This window comes from Amblyomma americanum, chromosome 1, assembly GCF_052857255.1.
Source record: "Amblyomma americanum isolate KBUSLIRL-KWMA chromosome 1, ASM5285725v1, whole genome shotgun sequence".
Classification (NCBI taxonomy): Eukaryota; Metazoa; Arthropoda; class Arachnida; order Ixodida; family Ixodidae; genus Amblyomma; species Amblyomma americanum.
This window is the reverse complement of record NC_135497.1, coordinates 529,495,475-529,517,965: the sequence shown is the minus strand read 5'-3', so window position 1 is coordinate 529,517,965 and position 22,491 is coordinate 529,495,475. Positions and strand designations below refer to the sequence as shown.

Below are 22,491 nucleotides of genomic sequence, written 5' to 3'. Positions count from 1 at the left end.
AAAAAAAAGAAGCAACTGCATGATCCCCTCGATGATGGCTTCAGCTTTAGTGGCTTTCGTGGCGCCTACGGTCATGATAACGTTTGAACGGGGTGGGACGCTCACTTCCTCCTCCAGGACCCTCAGGGAGACATGATTTTCCAGAGTTATTATCGAAGAGATGGCCTCGTTCGTCGAAAACGTGATCAGCTTTCATTGCAGGTCGCTGATCGCCTCATGCTCATTAAAGAAATCCATGCCTAAGATCACTTCGCGCGAACATTGCCGTAGCACAACGAAAGTCGCAGGATAGGTATTTTCTTTGACAGTCACTCACTCTGTGCATCGTCCTGATGGCGTAATGAGGTGGCCCCTGCGGTGCGAATTCTTTGGCCGTCCCAAGCGGTCGTGACTTTCCTCAGCTGCCCAGCGCATGTTCCATTCATCACCGAGTAATCAGCTCCTTTGTCAACTAGAGCAGTTAATTTCCGGCCATCGATAACTACTTCTAAGTCAGATGTATTGGCTCTTGTGTTCGACGCCGTCCTGGGCGTCGGGACACGGCTTGGTAGGGCATAGGAATCATGGGTAGAACGTGTCGTTGAAGCTTTTCTCGGTAGTGGCGTCGTTTTGAAGGGGGTTCACGTCGTGTTCGAGGTTGTCATTGTATGCGGCGTCGGCGCCCGTCGGGGGCGGCGTCTTCGTGTGGCATGGTCGTTGGAGGATATTTTGGTGTTTCGCTCGTGAGCAACCTCACCTGCAAAGGTTGCTGTCTTTAGTTATCCTACATGGACTGGAAGACCTTCCTCGTACCGCGGCTGCGTAGCTTCGGCGTGGCGACGCAAAGCGCGAGGCTGATGGCGATGGTGAGCGTGGAAGGCGATTCGGCGAGTACTCCTCTCGACGGAGGTACTCGTCGATTTCTTGCGAACGTTGGCCGAAGCGTGGTCGCGGGGCGCCCACGGCAAATCCGTACTGACCGACACATCAGTACGGGCACTGACGAAGAATATGACCGGCCTCGCCCCAATGGAAGCACAACGGTCGGTTGTCGGATGTTTCCCGTCATCGCATTTCCTGGGGCTTGACCGTCGTTCGTAGGCTGGGCGGGCGGGTCCAGGGAGCCGGCATTCTGGAACAATTGGCTTATCTCGAAGAGGAGGTAGGGGTTGTCGTTGGGGTGGAGGAGTGCGTGCTGCAGCGGCGTAGGTCATGGCCTGGGGTTCTGTGGCTGTCGAGTTGCCAAGTGCCTGTTGCACGTCTTCGTGTACCACATTCATGAGTCGCTGCTTGCGCCTGTGGGGAGGATGTCAGTAATCGACAAGCTCCTCGCGGACGATTTCGCGGATAACTTGCCGCAAGTTGCTGGGGCATTCGCAGCAACTGCATGATGATCGGGGTCGACATCTGTGACGAGGGCATGGTTGACGTTGCGGCGTCTTTTCGTTGTCGGGTGCGCTCCGGCAGTGTCGCAAACTCAGGCTGCTCTCCCTGGAGAGTTCGGCTGGCTCTGTGACCTGCTGACTCGTCCTCTGGTGCGAAGCGCTGGCTTCACGACTTGAAGGGGGTGTCCGGTAAAGTCTAGTGCGATTTGAAGGTTATCGCGCGAACGTTGACCGGCCTAACGTTTGAGGCGCCTAGCGACCGGTTTTGGAACAACGAATGTCACGATTTCGCTTTTTTCTCTCCCTTGTTCGGTGTCCCGTGCTACAACCATCACCCGCGCAACGAAATCACCACCTTTTTTTATTTTAAGCTTTATATTCTTTGAAATCGAGTGTGGACTTTTCTACCTCTTATCTTCGCGGACGATAAAAAAAATTGTTGGCAAAGAATTGGTAGAGCTGATCCTTAGCACTGCTTCATTTGAACGACTTATTGAGTAGCGAAAAATATACCATCATCACATCGCCTCGTCATACTGTCTTCGCCCGCCGATGAAATTTTGAGAAAGATTTTTGCATAAGGGTACAACTGCTGTTGCACACGCCAGATGCACCTTCGTAGTGCCCAATTATAGATAATACCGAAGAATACGTCGCGCGTAACACCATCAGTGCCTTTTCGATGGAGGAAAAAAAATTAGGAAGCCACTTGCCTAGAAGGGAGTGGCGGCTGCTTAAGAAGCAGCAAAGAGAGTGAGGGAAGCCAGCCTGATACTTCCCTCGCCACAGCAGAGGATTTTAGGCCATGGCGCTGTTCCTGTTCTCGGTCAACGCTCAGGCGATAACCTTCAAATCACGCCAGACTGTACATGGAAGGCAACCCCGCACCTCCACCAGATGTCACGTATGGGGGACGGCAGTCGAAGCAGGGATGAAGACGGACTAAAAACTCTTCTAAAAGAAAACTGTTCATTTGGCTGACGCATCCGAAATGGACTGAATCACTCGGCGGCGACGTCGCAAGAAGCGTGCTTGGCTGTCGTCGAACAGAATGCCCGCCACTGTCGGCCGTGCTCAATTTGAAGCTGATAGCGAACTTTCGAGACAAAGCGTGCAAATTTACTTGAAAATTCTGGAAGAACGTAGAATCAACTCTGCCAGTATGCGATCAATGGATATAAATCTAATCGTGCCTTGCATCGCAAATACAGGATAAAGCGGCGTGCAGGCTGCTTTGAAGAATGGAGAAACACTGCAAAGATTCGCGGCAATATGCCTGATGTGTCTAGTCAGTGGCGCAAGCGCGCGTCATGTTTGTGTCATTATTGAAGCGGCGATGATTAAGTGATCGATACGGCAAATGTAAAGTATTCCACTGATTGTCGCGTGTACGCGCTTCAAGCAACGTGTGTGCTATCGGGGTGGAAACTGTTGAGGACGTGCCAGCGGCAATCGAGGCGAAATATTTTTTATTAGCCGGTGGCTTGACTCCGCACTTGTGGAGGTCAAAGGGTGACTTCCGTGTTGTAATCTGTTGTAGTTCAATGAAGCGATCGTCGACAAGCCTCACATGTAATTGCCCAAACTACTTTTCTCGCGTCATGGAGTCCTTGTCCTTGATAGTACACTAAAAAAATTCAGGGGACACTTAGGCCCTTCCCTAAAGGGTATGACACGAAACTACTAATTCGTCTCGTCAGGGGAACAATTGCCTTCGCAAATACGGGCACTGTTTCTTATTTCACAATCGCAATTGTTATGTGTGCAAACCCCACGTCATTACAAAGCTCCGCTTTATCCAAGCCGTACGAACGTGCCTGCGTAGCCTTGCGATAGCTTCACAGATTTGCGATAGCTTCACAGAACCCAGGGGTTCGATTCCCGACTTACTATTCCAATTTTCTTTTGACCTTAATTCACTTACCTGTACACTTACATATCCTAATCACGCTTGAGCACAGTTGAAACCCCATAATAATCTGTTCTCGAAAGCGTTGAACACTTTTCAAATGCGCCGCTCCACATGTGATGTAGCTACGTTTTCGACCAATGGGGATTATTTGCTCACAACAAAGCCGACGCCAAATTTCACATCCTGCAGAAGAGTACCCTTCGGTTATCGCATTATACAAAACACTGTCATAGAGACCACGCTGAGCTGAGGTTCGCAGCTATTCTTCCGTCCGCGAATTTCAAACAAAGAAACAAACGTCTTGTATCTACATATAAACTGGTATTTTAGGATAGGAAGAAGTTAGCTCGATGACAAAAAAAAAATTACAGTGGATGTACAGTACTCCAATCTTTTAATATTCTGTAGCGGAGCGCGGCGGCTCGGTAAGGCGAATGAGAGAGAAATTCTGGCGAGGATTAAGGCATGCGCATAAAACTTGGGGCTGGAGCGAGCGCCGTCCGCTAGGGTGTCCTGTTTGGTTCGAACTCTTTCCAGCGCAGCGCATTTGCCGGTAATTTCCAGTACAGGAGCTCCATTGAGTACGATACTCCGCTTAAGTTGCGTTTGCAGGCTGTTTTACGAGAACGCTCATCTTAACGCTCTTAATCAGAAAGCATTTAAGGTCCCTCACAATTTGTTTGAGAGTGTGAGTTATTATCGGACGCGTTAAGCAGTCGAACCCGCGTGACCACACATAGTTTTTTGCCACAGTCAAGCTATTCACCTCCGCCCACCCCCTCTTTTCTTTGTGCACGTAACCCGTCCTTGCTTTGCAGCTGCTGCTCTCTTCATAGCTAAAGGGTTGGACACGCGTTCATACGACGCTGCCAAAACCTTCGAAACGCAATTCGGACGCTGTGTGCCCTTTTGTATCAGGTGTTTAGTAACTGGCGACTGAGCGCCACCATTGAAATCCGGAAGAGTGCGGTGGGGGCTAGTGGGTGGGACATTTTATAGACATAAAAACTGACCCCACAACCAATGCGCTCTCACCCGGGTCCGCCTTGAGCGCGTACGCAGAAGCGGAGATACAGTGCTCCTCCATGGCGCACTGCAGGTAGAGCAGCTGCCGATCCTCCAGGTACGCGGAGCGCTCCACTTCGTGCTCGTCGATCACCAGGTCCGCTTGTTCTGCAGTGCAGCGAACCAGAGCATTGTTCGCGCTCGCAGCAGCCGGTGCCGCGTGATCTCGTCTGTCCCGTTTAACGCTCCTCCAGCCAGAGAGAACGTCACGTGGCCACGCCTTTGATGGACTGTGTGCGCACCGCAAGCGTGCTCTTTCGAACTGCGCGGCGAGAAATGGCCTCAATTGGTTGAGCCGGACCAGTGACGGTAACTGCATTTACGTGGTTCTATAAACCAATATGGCTACTACTATTGACAAACTGAAACCAGGCGTTATCTTTATTAGCCAGAAAGCTGACTATTATAATTTAGTCATTCACTTTAAAAGTTAACGTCATTCGCCTTTTTTCCTGTGTCCGCCAACGCATATATTCCTATGCTGCAAAAAGAAGGTCTTTACCTCAAGAAGCCTATCTTTAAAAATTAGTGGCGGGCCTCCCTGAAACATGTGGCATTAAAGCGCATATTTCGCAAAGGCAGTAGCTGCTTTAAGCATGGCTTCTGACATTATAGAGCTGTCGGTTGGCGTGTGTCAGAATTTCAGAAGCAACGCAGGCGTAAGCAAACTCTTAGTATTCAGCAGAGGCACACGCGGTGGCTGCTTGTAAGCGACATTTTATTCGGAACGGACCGCTCTGAGTGCAAAACCACCCAGAATATATGCGTCGTGATATCTGCAGAGGTTGCCTCCACGAGCTTTGGATATACTTCAGGCTATGAGCTTAAAACAAAAATATGGCAACGCATGGCCGTTGAATTCTAGACGGCTCTCGTCAAGAGCGCAAAACGGCTTGCATATTCAACATCATATCACGCAAATTGGCACAACTCAGCCTCTAGTGACTCGATCGAGCCTAGCTTAGATTTGAAAGCACGATTTAGCAAACATATCCGGTAGCGAATATCCAGAACAATTTATTTTCCCAGCAGCATTTAACCCCTTTGCTTTTATAGATTGTACCTGCTGCATTTTTCTTGTGCTCGCCCTTAAAATATTCAAATATTGTGGTTGTCCATTACTGTACTAACCAAAAACAATTACAAAGCCGAGACGTGCACACTGAACATCTTTCATACTTGAGCTATGGACTTCTATAAAATGTGCCCTTCAGCTATCTGCACTTTTTCCTTGATCATCGCCTATAAATATCGTTAAGGTTCCTTAAATATATGCAAAATGAGAATACATATGTAGTAATCACTGTTGGTGAATTGCATGCTTAAAATTCTTGTACTTGCGTGGGAGAATGTGTGACATTTCGTTTTTTTTGTTCAGACCTTATCGCATTTACTTTAACTCGCCCCGTTTTACCCGATCGCGAGACAAAATAGCGCAGACTTCCGGTTATTAGCAAAAGCTGATAGCTTGCCTCAATGAATTGCCTTGCGTGTAGCAAATCTTTCGCCCCTGGTTGCGAGGCCCCTCCACTAATACGCGCACCGTTCACGGTAAAGAGAGGAAAAAAATTGGTGCGAGGGGCTGTTTGTGTCCTCGCGCCCCTCAACCCATGGCTAGCAATTGCACTCGTGCCCGTAACAGAAGTTGGAAAACATTTTATCGCATCAGGATTTCAGAGGTTTGGCAGCAAGTTTGCGTTAGTTGTAAGGCGTGGCCTGGCCCTTTTTACGCCCCCAGCACCTACCCCTTACGCAGACAACGCCGGCGATGCTGTCTCCGAGCCCCGGGCAGCTGACGGCGCCTGCGCCCAGCTGGTCGTGCAGGCAGTCAGCCAGGTTCTTCTCAAGACCCGTGCACTGGACCCCGCTCAGCAGCATGGTCTCGTTGACGCCGCCGAAGTAGTCACTCTGCGTCAACAGGCCGGTCCGCATCCTCGCTTGCAAAGTGTCTGCCCTGAGATGGAAGCTACAGCGAGCTGAAGCGCACGATGTGGAGAATGCGCACGACTGCTCTCCCGTTGGGACGATACGTGACTGGTCAACACATCTACGGTCGCACGCCCTGCTATCATGATTGCCCTGGTAGTTGGCATAAGCCACTAACGTGGCAGTTTGGGCATGTTGGTATTGCATGACAGGATTGAGCAGCACACAATGGACGAGGGCGCAAGGAAAGAAACGAGGAGACACACGAGCACTGCGTCACGTGTGTCTCGTCATTTTATCCTTGTGTCCTCGTCCACTGTGCGCAGTGCAGTCCTGTCTGGCATGACCCAGTCACGAACTCTTCTTCCTGCCAGTGCCCTGACAATTGCATCTTCAGTTTCAACAGATAGTAAGACAGATTAAAGACACACCGCGCAGTTGCTTGTCCAGATTTGTAGGCAGCCATGAGCTTCAAGCCTGCCCACAAACGAGTGGTCCCTTGCGCCTAGAGCTCAACTGGCAAACACGTGCCTTGATACGCGCATTGTTACTGAAGCCCAATTTACGTCCAACTCTCGTGGTAACGGAGCCTTTGGATGTATTCTTTGTGGCTGTGGAGTTATCGGTTTACTCACTACCGCGACATAGGAAGAGTTTGAAGAGCGTCAGTGACAGAATATTCCTAAACTTTTAGCACCGTGCCGTAGTAAGCGTTGCTTTTCGACCGTCGACTGACATGAAGGTCGGAATAATGTCTGTTTCTATTTCGGCTCTCCGACTTCGTGCTAGTTGATTCACTGAGCTCTCTACTAATTCGATGATGAAATGGTTGTATTTACTGCTGTTTATATCGCAAATGACAGCTACCTGTATTGGTCGTGCACTTCGTCTTACTTGCATTAATTTTGTCTATAAGTCTGATTTAGGACACCATCAACCGATATGTAAGCGAAATGACTCTCCATTCCATGTTAAGAGGTGACTGCTAGGAATCCCGCTCATTCTAAGCAGCATTTATACTTCCTCCTTATATGTTTTGACTGGAGAAATTTGGAATGTCTCCAAAAGACTCGTCTTCCTTATCAGGTTGGCCTCGGTTTCCAGGCGATGGATGTTCGCCTTAGTTTGCAGCGATGAAAGTATTTTTTGGTTTCAATAACTACACTTGTCCTCTCACAGGCTGACGCATCTCTGTGCGACCCATAGCTGGGCAATTCTGATAAGCCTCCCGGCTTCATGAGTGTCCGCGGTTATGCGCTGCCATCCGAACTTATTTCGAGTGCCGCTGGATGGGGTAGCATATCTCCTATTCTTGTGTCATTATGTCCACCTCTTTAGCATTGCCGCGCAAACCTGTCGAATGATGAACAGCGCAACGAGGACAGGGCCAGAACAAGAAGCGCTGTTCATCTTTCGACACTGTAATGACTAGCACTGTGGGGATTCTGGCTGGAAGGTAATCGATGTAATTATTCTCCCTCGGACGAAGGAAGAAAGAAAACATAATAACGGGCAATAATGATAGGCTGTAGCGCGGGCCAAGGAGCGACAGAGTGTGTAGTAGTTAATGAAACGACGAGGGTTGGATGTGAAAAAAAAATGTATCAGCGTTGCATCCATACCGATGCCAAGAAAAGAAATGGCCTGTTTGGACGAGGTGCGGCGTTCGAATATGTGAATCGTGTTTGCGTTTTATGCTTTTGTTTTTCGTTTTCGCGGATTTTTGTGTTTTTCTGGGGCTTCCTGAATTCAGTCTTTGTAATCGTTGTAGTAACACCTGGAACGCACTTCATGCTTTCAGCCGTGTTTTTGGTTTAAGAAACCTTGGGCGCGCGAAAACAATTCGGAGAAACTTAAGTTCACCTTAATAGAATGACGGGATAACGTTAAAAGGTCTTTGCAGAGATCGGCGTGCTTGTCGCCCTCAGATACTACTTTTGTACACACTATCGTCCGTATTAATAGCTAGCGCTAATTAGTCGATCTAACAACCTATTGTTCCTCTAATGCAATTCGCTTGCTGTGCGATGTAAGGCGCTCGTGCAAGGCTTGCATTTATCCCTCTGAACAAACAGTCTTCAAAGGTGTCGAGATAGCGTGCCCGGTCGGTTTCCACCCCAAGGACAGCGGTTCAATGCTAATTGATCACCTCTGTTCTTTACGGCGGCACTGTTTTCTACGACCCTACCCTCGCAACCAATCACGATTTTCGAGTCATGCCTTCGCCGGGTTTTCCGTCCAGCGGGCATTTAACGCTGCCGCTTTAATGGAGCGTTTAATTGATTTCAGTCCTTGCGTTCTGTTTCTTTCTCTCTTTCTTCAACGCGTTTTTAAGCGCTATCAGTTTTGCAATGTACTATCAGCATCGAATGAAGCGCGAAGAGGAAAACTGTGGTGGCAAAACAAAGACGCCTACATATTACCACCTGCAGAGCAAATACAAGCTAGGTTGATTAACTCTTCTGAACAAAGAGTCTTCGCGTCTTCGCAGTGAAGTTACTCTCCGCGAGCACTTAGCTTCCCCTGGGTAAGAGCTTCCTAGTTTTCTCTTGCTGATAATACAGCGTGAGGTTTTGCCGCTTACCTGTATCGCGGCGTCGGCGTACCCGAATCCCAGCTGCCGGCAGACGGTGGCCGCTTCGAGCAGACCCCAGCCATCTCCGCAGACGATTCCCCACCCACGCTTGGGTATGTACACTTCTACGCGGCCCTCCGTGCGGGTTCTGCCGCCGACCAGCCGCAACTTGACGCTGCCCCGGCTGCGACCCTGCAAGGCGCGGCCTTTGTCACGGCCAGACAGCTCTCGCAGAGGAGAGGCCTAAATCAATCCTTATGTAAGAAAAAATATACAGGATGCACTTAAGGCTGATTACGTGCTGTGAAGGCGAAATCATTAGTATGTCATCGTGAGCGTTCGACCTCGACGCAGGTTGCGCACTGAGAAATGAAACGAAGACACGCCTCCGAAGGATGATTCTGCAAACGCAGAATCCAGAAAGGAGTTGCCGGGTTCGAACCAGTCCGCGGCGGCTGCGTTTTTATGGAGGAAAAACGCTAATGTGCCCGTGTGCTGTGCGATGTCAGTGCACGTTAAAGATCCCCATGTGGTCGAAATAATTCCGGAGCCCTCCACTACGGCACCTCTTTCTTCCTTTCTTCTTTCACTCCCTCCTTTATCCCTTCCCATACGGCGCGGTTCAGGTGTCCAACGATATATGAGACAGATACTGCGCCATTTCGTTTGCCCCAAAAAACAATTATTATTATTATTATTATTATTATTATTATTATTATTATTATTATTATTATTATTATTATTATTATTAATATTAATGTCCTAGTGAAACACTCAGACAATCGGTTCGAATACCTGTCGCAAGCTAGCCTTTACTTTGACTAGCAGGTGTATGCTACGTGCAACCAGAACTCGTATGAAACCACCTGGAACGTTACGACGCATGGTTTATTCACTATTTAGATACGAAAATGGTTTTTGAGGAAAGGAAATTGCGCAGTAACTGCATCGCATCTCTGTGGACACCTAGACCGAGCCTTTAAGGAAGAGGTAGAGAGTCTGTGTAGACATGCTGTTATTTTATTTATGCACTCTCGGGGCCGAAGCATTACAGAGAGGAGTGGGTAGTAATAAAAATATACAAGAACAATATTGGTACAGCAGAATTAGATGATATAATCTTTACAACCCATCTAAATAACTCGGAGTTTCTAACAGATGCGATGGAAACGGGAAGGTAGTTCTAATGCTTAGATGGCTTGGGGATGAAAGAGACGAAATGAAAGTTGGTGCGACTGCTCGGCACTTCAATCTTGAACTGAAGGTGGCTGCGGGAAGAAGTATATGAAGTCGGCAGAAGTAGCGAATCTCTGATTTGAAGTTTATAATGGTAGATTTTGCGAAACAGGCATAAACGCGCAATTCGTAGACGAATGGAGAGATCAGGGAGGCTTAGACTAGACTTCATTGCGGTTACACTGGCAGTTCGATTATAGTGAGAAAAAATGAAACGCGCTGCTCGGTTTTAGTTAGATTCTATCTTCAGACTTAGTGAGGTAAGGAGAGGGTCCCATACTGTTGATGATGCATAACCTAGCTTTAGTCTGACTACAGTTTTCTAAAGTGAAGTTTCAAGTTAGTGGGCGCCATAGATAAATTTCGACGTAACCAAGTGTACGATTTCCGTTACTTGTTAAGTAGTCCACGTGAGCATGCCAGGAAAGGTGACTGCAGATATGAACGCCAAGGTATTTGTAAGATGAAACCTGTGTTAACGCAGTATCATTAAGTAAATAATCACAAGAGACATCCTTAGATGCATGATGGGAAATTTTCATTAGCTTGCACTTAGTAACGTTAAGCTTCATTAGCCAAGTATCACACCAAGAAGAAATCTAAGGCCGGATTGGAGGGTAAGCCGGTCAGCAGAGCTTTTTTATGAAGGTAAATAGCGCAATCATCAGCGAAAAGTTTTATGGACGAAGATATGCTATTAGGCAAGTCGTTAGGGCAGTCATTAATATAGATAAAAAATAGCAATGGTCCCAGCACTGACCCCTGTGGAACACCAGAGTCCACACTCCAAGGGTAAGAGCAATCGCCGTTAGCAGTTGAAAATTGTGTGCGGTTAGACAAGAAGCATTCAATCCATGTTAAAATGTTAGGATCACGATTAAGCTCACATAGTTTAAGATGTAGTAGTCTGTGGCAAACCATATCAAAAGCTTCGGCGAAATCAATGAAAATGCAGTCAGTAATGAGTGAAAAGTCAGCGGCGGAAATCAAGTCGTTTGTGAAGGTTAAGAGCCGAATTTCACTCTAATAGTACTTTCAGAAACCGTGCTGTTAAGCACTGAAAAACGAGTCAGTTTCAAGGAAAGTTATAATAAGGTTATAAATAACATGGTCGAGTAGTTTGCAAGGAGTGCTTGGTAATGAGATGGCTCTGTAATTGGTAGGGAAATTAACATCGTCTGAATTGAAAATAGGAGAAGGGTTGAAATGCGGGCTAGTTGGTACATTGTAAATTGAAAATAACCAGTCACAAAAGACAAGGGACAAGAGAAGGAGTGTTCACGCCAGAACGACTGGAATCAACTTAGATTTATTAGAAATAACATAGTCCCAGTAAGGCCAACAGAGCATGCGCAACAGCAGCATCACAAATCACAACGCATAGGACGCACAAGATATCACATCTACCGTGACTGACCTAAAAGAGCGAATTCTTTCTCGAGTAAGCGCACCAAGGTTGTGCTAATGCAATCATGGCCTGGCAAACTGATATGGTACGGTTCCAAGATTTCTCGCTTTTGTTTTCCCTTGCCTCTACCAAGAATCATTACATTGCTGAACAACGAATAACACCCACATTCATTGCAACGGCGAGGAAATCTTGCACCGTCATCGGACCCCAGGGCGGAGTGGTGCTCACGCAGCGGTTTATTAATACACCGACCGGTTTGGCCTATGCACACTAAACACGAATGACACGAGATGGGAGGTTTATCGGTGTTCGTCCGTTTTAAATCTCCGCATCGCCAGACGAGAACACCGGCAAAACGGAGCACATGATATTATAAACACCGAAGCAACACCAGCTAGAACTGACGGTGTGCTAACGAGGTCCGCAATCGTTCATCAGCCGTCTCCAACGGAGTGGTTCTTGCCATTCCGAACCTTCCGAACCTTCCGAACGGCGTAGAAAAAAACACCGTACGGCAATTGAGACGGAGCGAGGTCTAATTGCTGCTGGTGTTCAAAAGAACGCGCCAGTGGAGCTGTGTACCTTTATCTGTTTCGCTTAGTTCCGGAACGAAGCAGCAAGTTTTGGTTTCGGTCGAGGTGCAATCGACAGCAGGCTGCGCAAAGGATCAGAAGACGCCGAGAGAGTCGTGAGTGCGGACGCTGCGAATGTGGACGACGTAGGCGCTAGGCCTAGCAGCGCCAGCGGGGCCGTTTCGGATTGCGTCGCATAATTGAGCACGGCGTGTTGTCTGCAGCCTCTCTTGGAACGGATATCGTGAGCGGTGACTTCGAGCTTGACACTGCTGCTTTTAGATGCGCGACGGAGAAAGGAAAGATGGATGCTTACCCGAGTTCACTGAATGGATATCGTAAACGACGGCTGAGCTTGCCCCTCGCTCTGGTTTGCGAATAGCGGTATGGCGCCGCTGTGAGCGAATTGAGACAAGCTCTGGCTTTGCCGCGCCCTTAGCCAGCGGGAGAGAAATTTCTACCACGACACTGCTGCCCGGAAGGTTATTTTTGAATCCTTGCCGTCTCACATCTGTCTCACCGTCATGGTAAGTGATTTTGCGTCTTAAATATCGTTGTACGATAAAGACGTGAGCAGGCTTGTGTGGAGCGCTGAAGCATTGTGCTGCGGAATGGAGCAAAACATAACGCAGTCTTCTTAACGACGCGCTGCCAGTGTATGGGTTGTTTTATATGACTATGCGCCAGCGCTTGAGCGCCTGCATTGTCAGTCAATCCCACTGCCTGCGTTATAAGTTCGCCTTCATTCCGCAACGCACCGCACGAGCGCTCTGTAGTACAAGTCTGCTTGCGTCTGCACTGAAGGTTTTCGGCTTTTTTATTTTAGTGCCCTCCGAAGCATTTGTGTCATTTTAGTGTGCATATGTGCAGCATTTATAGCCACTCTTAATTTCACGCATGTTCGCAGAACGAGGTATGCAGCATCGCTATTAACATAAAAAAAATCAGGTTGGTTTTTCTAAAATGCCATGGTTCCCCACAAAAAACAATTTTGTTTATCGTGCGCGTCGCAGCAAATGAATGTGCTCAAAGCTTCTGAAGTGCATACTTGTATTCTGCCGTCATAGATTCGGCCGCCACATTTAGAATTCCAATATGATTATTTGTTGCTTTCAGTCAATGGCGCAATCTCTTTGTCACTGGAACACGAGTGAAAGCGAGAAAGCAACGGCTGTCAGTTCTTGCCTAATGTTCTGCGGTTCGTTGCGGCATAACTTCGATGGGTGCAGTATAAACGTGCTGTCACTATTTGTGAAAATATAACAGCTGCTTTAATTTCAAAGCATCACATACTTCATTGCCTTGTTCACCTATCAGTATTGGAGTCAGTAATTCGAACGACATACATTTTATTCATAATGATTTGTTTGGTATAAAACCTGACTGGACATTGTTCTATCCAGGTTCTAATCTATGAAAAACTCCAAGGTTGCATCCGTTTAATCTACGAGCAGTACCAAACAGTTCAGAGTTATGTCGCAAAGAAAGATGCCCCCTGCAACACTTGTTGGTATTTTTGTGCAAATTATTGGTGGACATAGGCAGGAACTGAAAATTTTGTACGAAAATAGCAGCTCAGTATTTATCTGAGCATCTGATGACCACCTTTTAGGCGCAGAATTTTCTCAAATTTAGGCATTGATGTCACCAGCTTTAGCAAAGCTTCGGTTTTGTGACTATTTTAAAATGGGGCTGGCACAAAGCCCTGGTGTTTCGTTATCTTGCAAAGAGGTGGAATGCAAACAGTGACAGTGAGGAGCTGCTCACCCCCAAGGAATTTTCTTTAAAATTGAGGCATACTTACTTGTGAAATTAAAGAAAGACAATAGTAGGAATAAGGAGACAGTGTAACTGCTGCAACTATGCTCAGTTCTGAAAATAGAGTACTTTCATGACTACACCAGATACAGCGTACTGACACGCTGCTATTTTGGGATTTGAATTGCTACTGTCTCATTTTCACGCGTGTTCACCACCACTGTTTTCAAATAACCAATAATCCAATGTTGAGACGGTTGTGGTTTCTTTAGACTTGCACAAAACTATGGAGAGGCGATCACCATTATTTCCTTTGCGACTGTGGATTTGTCATTTATTGACAAATGGTAATGAGGTCTGGATACGGTGCAGCTATTTATAATATTCAGTTGGAAAAGAGTGTTTTATGTTGTAGTCTTCGATGGCATCCAATCATTGTGGAGTGCTACTTCACAAGCTGTCTATAATTGCGATATACACTTTGAACAACATCATACCAGTTTTGTATTTTAGGTCTTCATTATACACACGCAAATATGATTCATGGGCAGTACTGATTGTTGCTTCCCGGGCTGTTATAGGTGCTCAAAATGCGATTCCCTAGAGAACATTTGCTTCTTCGATGCTCAGCAAAAATTCCTGTAGTCGCCATATGTATCAAATGTCACGGATAAAGCAAGAATGGTAACTTTCGTGTGCAGCTGTACCTTTCGAATACGCACTTTGTATCACGCTCCCTTATGAGCAGTGGCTCACCATTGTTTCTTTAGACTCTAGTTCGATTACCGTTAGGCTGTTGCTGCACTGGTTGCCATTAAATGAGAATTAGCAGCTCAGTTGTCTTATAGCAAAAATATGGTTTTCAAATCTTTGGCAGGGAGGCCATTGCAGCATTTCCTTTAACTTTTGCATAGTTGTGGTAGCCCACTAAATGTGATCATGGCTCTAATGAACAAATGATATGTACAGTCGCGCCTCTGTAATATGGACACTTTGGTTTCCGAGCAACATTCTCGCAAAGTGATTCATCCATACTAACGAATCACGATTGAAAAAGTTTTGATACAAAACTTGTCGCCAATGTCTCCTGCACATAGTGGTGCGCAATGAAGTGGAAGCTAGACAGTGTTGATAGCTCTAAGTACATTTGCCTGGTTACCATTATATTTAAGAATCGGTCAGTGACATGTCTGAACCTTGCATTTCCTTGACTTTATTCTTGAAAAAATTGGGTTGAGCAAAGTTTTTCTATGTAAAATTTCTCACTTTGAGGAAGGGAGACCACACCCTCATGAATTCATCTGTAGGATAGTGTTGTCATAATGTGCATTATGCTGAAATGCGACAGTACTTCTTTGCACTTCTACAAGTGCTAGAAATGTCAGTGATATTTCGTTTTTAGTTTTGCAGGACCAAGCACTTACAGCATGCCTCCTCACCTATCAAGACCCAGTTTTCCTGTTCATTGGCCATCACCTTGTAATGAAAACCTCATCGCTTCTGTGGGGATTCTGCTGTTTGCAGCCTTCTGGGTGTTTCGTTTGGAAAATCTAAAGAAGGCACTCTGTCTGATGACCTTTCTTGAGAGTGCTTTTAGAGACTTGACTTAAAATACACCACGCTTCGATGGTTTTGAGCTCGTCAGTTTTTAAAAACCACTTCGTCTTTCCTTCACAGCTACCTCTTCTATCCGCCTGTACATGTTTTACATGTCTAGTTTTTTTAGTACTGTTTGGAACACTGGTAGTGGAACACAAACTGTGCTGCTATAACTTATCAATGTGAACATGATACAGTTGGCCAGAATGAATAAAAAGAAAACAATATCAGCATAAATCTGTGAGAAAACTGATGTATAGCCTTTGTCAAAAAGTACAGAGCCAAAGGGTTTGGCTTCTAAGCCGTGTAATAAGGCCTCTGAGCCTCTACGGATGTCCAACATTCACGAGTGTCAGGAAAAGATTTTCTGTACCTTCAAGAGATCTGGAATGCTAGCGATGAACAACAAGGCTCAGAAGCGAATTCCATGGGCTCCAAACTTTGAAAAATTCTGTACTCGCATTAAGTGACAGCATGGAAAGACATAACAAACAGCAACAGCAACATTTCGTTGACCCTAAGAATTATCACCCCACTGGTTTCTTGTCCCTGCATGGGCTAATCATGGTTTTATCTTTTTGCATCTAGCTTGGACAGCTTCCTGGAAGCACTGTCAACATTTTGTAATTTTTTTGTTTTTTAATAGACTTCCCGTTCTGCCACATGACACATTTGCTAGCATTTAATTAGGAAAAAAATAATGGTGATAATGAATTTGGAGAACAATAAAGTTTTCAAGCAAATACGTGCTTAGACACAAGTCTTCAGAAATTCAATTCCTTATTTAATCACAAAGTTACGAGTCCTTAGTCTGATCAGTTGCCATGGGAACTTTTCTGGAATTTTTCTTCACTTCGTCCTAAAGTGAAGGTGATGAAGGCCTTTCTCCCGATCAAACAGAAAGCCTGTGTCCTTTGCGCTCTGACCTTAGCCCATGTGTTTTTGCTTTGCTTGTAGTGCGCACAGTCAGGTAATACCAGGTTGACTAATTCCTCATGTTTCAGCATTAGTCATTACTTGTTAGCTAGATTGAAAAGCATTTGTGCATGTGTTTCTGTACTCTAATTTTTTTCATATAAGTTATGAGAGCTGCATTTTATTTACAACAGATTCCTTCAAATGGGTGCCTAACATACTTTTCAGTGCACACAAATTTTTTCTAGAGCATAGGCCTCCATATATTCAGTGTAAAGTGTTGTTTCATGTTGTTTTTGTGTGATTGTGTGTTAAATTGAATGTATTTTATACGTTTTCTAAGGTTATTTTCGTCCTATGTGTTTCTCAAGAACAAACACAAACGTTAGAGGTTGGATACCTGTGATATTTTACTGCAGATTTCGTGGGCAGCTTTAGGATATCTTTTTAGTATTTCTTTTACTGCAGTTTGTAATCTGCATCTTGAAGTTACCCACTTGGAATTAGCCACTGGCAATTGTCTGGTGCATACCATTTATTTAGCTAATCTTATCTGACAGCACCAGTTAGCCTTAAGTGTAGCGAAGAAGTTTTCAAGTCAACGCTGCATTGTTTTTCAAGATTTGCTGTTGTATCGTTTTGATTACCTTTAGGTGCTGATTTCATGTTAGTCCCTATCTCTAATACTTGTCCAAGAATTGTGGTTTCAAATGTTGTTTATTGCCCTCCATATAAAAAATTAAATTGTAATCTACAGGTTTTCGTGACCTTTTGTTTACTTTACGCAGGCTCTTCAATTTTCTTTCAATTGATTAAGCTTGACATGTTAAGCAGTCTTTTAATGCTGCTGGTGTTTATATATAAGATATGTGTGTAGGTTAGTAACTGACATTTGTGATAATCCAGTGCTATTTGTAGCGGTGGTCTGTGTAATTCAGTGTTTTCGAACAGCCAATGGAATGAATGTAAGTCGCATGCACAAGTTAAATTGCGAACAGTGTTTTGAGGACGTGCTAGTAACAATGTTTTGTAAAGTGCTTAAAACTGCAGTCTCGGGAAAAAAATGTCTAACAAACTTACACAGCTACCTTGCACTATAAAGGTAAAATCTAAGAACTATACTTTTGTTCGAAAATAAAACCACGGAGCACGCCTATATGCCATGTTTTTGTGTAATCCTTACTGCGAATCCTTCTGCTTTTATCGACTTTGAGGACTTATAGACTGGATGAAAATAATGCTCGAAAAATATTTTCAATGCGCGAGTGGAGCACGGAATTCAAAATTTTATTTAATAAGGTCCATTATGGACTGCAAAACTAAGTGACAGTAATGAACGGATTTTAAGTACACAATATACAAATGCATTCTTTTTAAAAACTTCTAAAGGCAGAGAGATAGCAAACATTATTTGTCTAATGTGGAGCTGCCCGCAAGTGGCTTGTGCACCATTCAGGTTCTTCAACTTCAGGGATTCGGTTTTTGGACCACAGTGAAGAGATGGTATACTTTTACGAGGAGAAAAATTGTGTTGCAGGAATTTGGCACGTAGATCCGTTACCACGGTCTTGTTTTCAGTTTCGTTGCCTGTCGTCTCCCCAACTCTGTTTTTCTTGCCCATTGCGAGCCACCCCGTCAAGATACTTTCGGCTAGCGCCGGAGCCATGGTTTGTGTATTTTTTTACAGAAGTGCCGTATACACAGCGGAGTCAGATCAAAGACGTTTCCTTGCCGCCGCCGCTGGTCTCGTTTTGTTTCCGCGATGTACGGCAGTACGCTGCGACGTGACTGCGACGTCGTGTGTATGCATGGTGCCACGATCGTGCAACGCAGGCATTCAGGAGGTGGTGAAGACAGCGGTCCGATGCACTTTGTATCCAGCGTTTTTGCCCTGCTCCTTACAGTACTACTTGGTAACGGCATGGACAGAACGGGGCTAGTTATATCTCAACATTGAAGTTCGATTGGGCTTTGTTCGTGATTACAAAACGCATTCGAACCTGATTATTATGATTAACGAACTAACACTGTTCCGCCTATATAGTTAGCAGTTCTGGTACGCCTGTGAGAAAGAGCAAAAATGCAATATAGAAAAACGGACCACTGTCATCACCTCCTCCTCCTGGATGCCGGCGTTGGGAAATCTTGGCGCCTGCATACACACGACACCTCAGCCACCGCTCAGCGTATCGCCGCGGTTGAGGTGGCGCTACCAGCGCGCGTAGCAAGCGGATGCATGGGACATCGGCTCCGGCGATTTTCGACCGTGGCGGCGGACCAACGCGTTGGATCCCGACAATTTTGTACTTGACAGGACCAGCAAGTCAGCCGGCACGCAGGGAGACCACTGCCAACCCGGTGGGCCGATTTGTTGACCTTTTTTTAGCGTTTTTCCTCCCATCCACCATAGCGCCGCGACGCAGCTTCAAGGCTGAACGCCGGCGTTCGGCGGCGGGGAGGCCGCTCCAGGCCAACATGGCAAGCGCAAACCAGCAACGCGGCTACGACCCGGAAGGCATGGCATGGTCAACTGTGCCGCAGACCAGTCGGGACCAAGCCTGCAACGCTAATGTGATCCGGGCTTTTGAAAAAAGAGCCCAGAAACTCCATGCGCAACCCGACAAGGCATCCGATGAGCGCGCAGCCGGAGGCCCAAGGCAAGTCAAAGCTGCATGGAAACCCAAGTTTCTCTGCAGATTTAGACCAGACGATGTGGTGCTAATCATCAAACCATTGACGGCGACAAGCTTGAAGAACTTACAACACGGTGAGCTAGGCCTAGCCCTACGACAACGAGTCGGGGAGGCCGAAGCGGACAACTTTTACTTCACAATATCCCCGGACCAAAACCTGATCATCGTGGGCACGTCGAACATCCACGCGGCAGACAAACTGGTCGGGGACTTTGCGATAAAAATCCAAGAAGGAGCAGACCTCCATTTGCACGGGCACGTAAAACAGAGCGAAGACAACGTGGTTCACGGAGTCATCACAGTGGCCAATCTGGAAACCACCGAGTCCCTGCGAGGGAAGGTGAAAAGCTTTCACGGAGAAAGCACCATCCTGGAGATCCGAAAGGTCGGAACTTCGAACAAAGCCAGAATCACCTTCGAAGGCAAGTACAAGCCCAGAGCTGTATTGTACAACGCGCAAGTCATACCGGTAGCAACGTACCGCCGCACCATACCAGCGTGTAACTTGTGCGGCACGGTGGGACATAGGCCAGATACCTTCCCGACACCGAGACCAGAAAACTGCGCACTCTGCGGAACGCTAGCCCCGTTTGTGGAGGGGGTGCGGTCCCCTCACGTGTGCAAACCAAAATGTGCGGTGTGTGGCGGCGAACACGCCACGAACTCCAGAGACTGCACGGCGAAATTCCGCACGAACGCGCAGCAACAACCCAGCAATCAGGAGAAAAAGAGGAGGAAAAAGAAGAAGAAGGGAGGAAGCGGGAATCTCCCGCCCCCTCCACCTAGCAGGGAGTCGACTTCTGATCAACCCAAGCAAAAGAGGACCTGGGCCAGCATAGTCCAGACCGGGAAGCGGCAGGTGAGTGGGACCGCCTCTCCTCCTCCTCCTCCCAAACCTTCCTCTCCACCCACACCCAACCCAGTAGAAACCGAGTTACGAAACCAGATAGCAGCCCTAAAAGCGCAGATCGCGGCGCTAACGAGCAAACTAGAAAGTGCGCTAGCTAAACCCCAGCCACCTCAGCAAGAGGAGGCGATGGAAAGCGACACAGAACCTAGTCTTGAAAATAAACTAGAAGCTATGATGAGAAGGGTCCAGGAATCCATTCCCACCATAGTCTCACAACAGATAGCGAAAGCGATGACGGTTCGCAAATACGCTAACACGAGGAGACTCCAGAATCCCCGAGCCTACAGGATGCGTTGGGTGCTGAGCGAGGACGAGGAGGAAGACCACCAGGAGCAATTTCCCCTCCAGAATAACAACAATCTTCAGATACAACATGGCGAGACAAACTAAAGAGAATCCCATAACATTAACGCAGTGGAATAGTCGAGGCTTGAAATCGAGGACTAAGAGAGCGGGTCTTAGGATGCACCTGTCTACGTACGAGCATACTCCGGCAGTAGTGGCCGTACAGGAACCTGGCGGGAACGTGAGCCTCACAAACTACAAAACGTTCCAACTCGACCCCCTAACGTGCATCTTTGTGCACAAAAATTTCACTGCAAATTTGGTAGATCTGGAATTACAAACCAGCCTTTCGCACGTGATGGTGACTCTTCTGCCACTGAAAAAGGAGGATTCGCCGCTACACATCCTGAACGTGTACTACCCACCTAAAGCAAAAAACGTAACCTTCTCCACACTCCTGAGCAGAGCTATCAGGGAAGCAGGACGAGACCCGCTACTAGTAATGGGAGATTTCAACGCGCAGAGTCCCTCATGGGGCTATCATCGAGAAGACATACGAGGACGGAAGCTAGCGGAGGCGGCGTCCGCGTTAGGTCTAACCCTACACACTGACCCGGCGTGCCCCACGCGGATAGGGAACTCGGTGCAGAGGGACACGTGTCCCGACTTAACCTTCACGAAAAACGCGAGGCGAGTGGAGTGGACGAATACGGAGGAAACTCTCGGTAGTGACCACTGCCTGATCACCATAACGATCCGTACGAAACCCCTTACCAGGCCTACGGGGCACACTATGCTGCCGGACTGGACGAAATTTCGAAAGGAATACGAGGTAAGCTCTATCCAGGAGCAGGGTTATCAAGCCTGGACAAAACAGCTGCTGATCAACCTGCGTTCGACGGAGACGCAGGTAAAGCTCTCAGAGGCGGTAACGGACGTGGACACCCACCTCCTCCACCTCTGGGCAGCCAGACGCAGCATGGTCAAAAGATGGCGTAGACAGAAGCATAACCGAAAGCTAAGAGCTCGGATCGCGGCAATCACTAAAGAAGCGGCGGAGTACGCGGCGCAACTCGCGGACGCGAACTGGGTAGATAGGTGCAACGCGGCCGCTAGGCAGATGTCTAGCAAAAACACGTGGCGCCTCTTCCGGGCGCTCATAGATCCCAACCAGACGCGCACCGAGACGCAGAAGCACCTGCAGTGAGCGGTACGTGCATTTCAAGGAAATACGGCCCAGCTCGCACTGAAGCTTCGGGACCAATACCTGAGCACGACCCAAGATCCAAGGGGAAAAGCTTACAGATACAGTGGAGCCCAAAATGCTGAGCTGGACGAACCTTTCAAAATATACGAACTCAAGGCCGCTCTAGCGAGGATGAAACGCGGGACCGCGCCAGGAAGGGACGGGATCTCGGTAAAACTCCTAGCCAATCTGCCGGACCGCGCATACGAATCCCTCCTAAAACACTTTAATTCGGTTTGGATGGGCGAAGCTCCACTTCCCACGGAGTGGAAGACGGCGCTGATAACTTTCATCCCCAAGGCGGGCAAGGCCATAGATACGGATAACCTAAGACCTATTTCTCTCACCTCGTGCGTGGGCAAACTGATGGAAGCTGTGGTCAGAGATAGACTATCTGAGTACCTAGAAAACAAGCGAGTCTTCGCCGACTCGATGTACGGCTTCAGGCCAAATAAATCGGCTCAGGACATCCTGCTGCAGCTCAGCAGGGAGGTACTAAACCCGATCGAACATCCGAACGGGGATAAGATAGTGCTGGCCCTAGATCTGAAGGGAGCCTTCGATAATGTGACACACGAGGCGATCCTCACACACCTATCAGAGACGGGATGCGGCAGGAACGCTTTCGAGTACATAAAACGCTTCCTCACGGACAGACAGGCCTACGTGAGGATCCAGAACGCGGAACACGGCCTCTTTCTATTAGGCACGAGAGGGACGCCACAGGGAGCGGTGCTATCCCCCTTGCTTTTCAACTTGGCAATGAAGAACCTGCCGGTCCACCTGGAGAAAGTCCCGGGTGTGCAGCACGCGCTATACGCGGACGACATCTCCATTTGGGCCACGCAGGGCTCTCTCGTTGAAATGGAGGCCAGCCTGCAGGAGGCGGCCACCGCGGTGAACGAGTACGCGAAAAGATGTGGCCTTCATTGCTCCCCTCAAAAATCCGAATTCGTGCACATTCGCCCCAACAAAAAATGCACAAACAAGATAGAATTGAGACTTGGATCGGAACCGATACCCG

At 47.3% G+C, this 22,491-nt stretch overlaps 1 protein-coding gene across 2 annotated transcripts in view; it reads right to left on the bottom strand.

Annotated features, from left to right (window-relative positions):
- Positions 1–22,491, bottom strand: part of LOC144116268 (lysyl oxidase homolog 2-like) — a 92,930-nt gene that overhangs the window by 37,139 nt on the left and 33,300 nt on the right. For both annotated transcript variants that reach the window (XM_077650986.1, XM_077650985.1), the window contains exons 4-6: positions 8,852–9,034; positions 6,087–6,249; positions 4,312–4,449 (exon numbers count right to left, since the gene is read on the bottom strand). In XM_077650986.1, the coding sequence (XP_077507112.1) occupies positions 4,312–4,449; positions 6,087–6,249; positions 8,852–9,034 (484 nt within the window). The remainder of the gene's footprint in view (positions 1–4,311; positions 4,450–6,086; positions 6,250–8,851; positions 9,035–22,491) is intronic.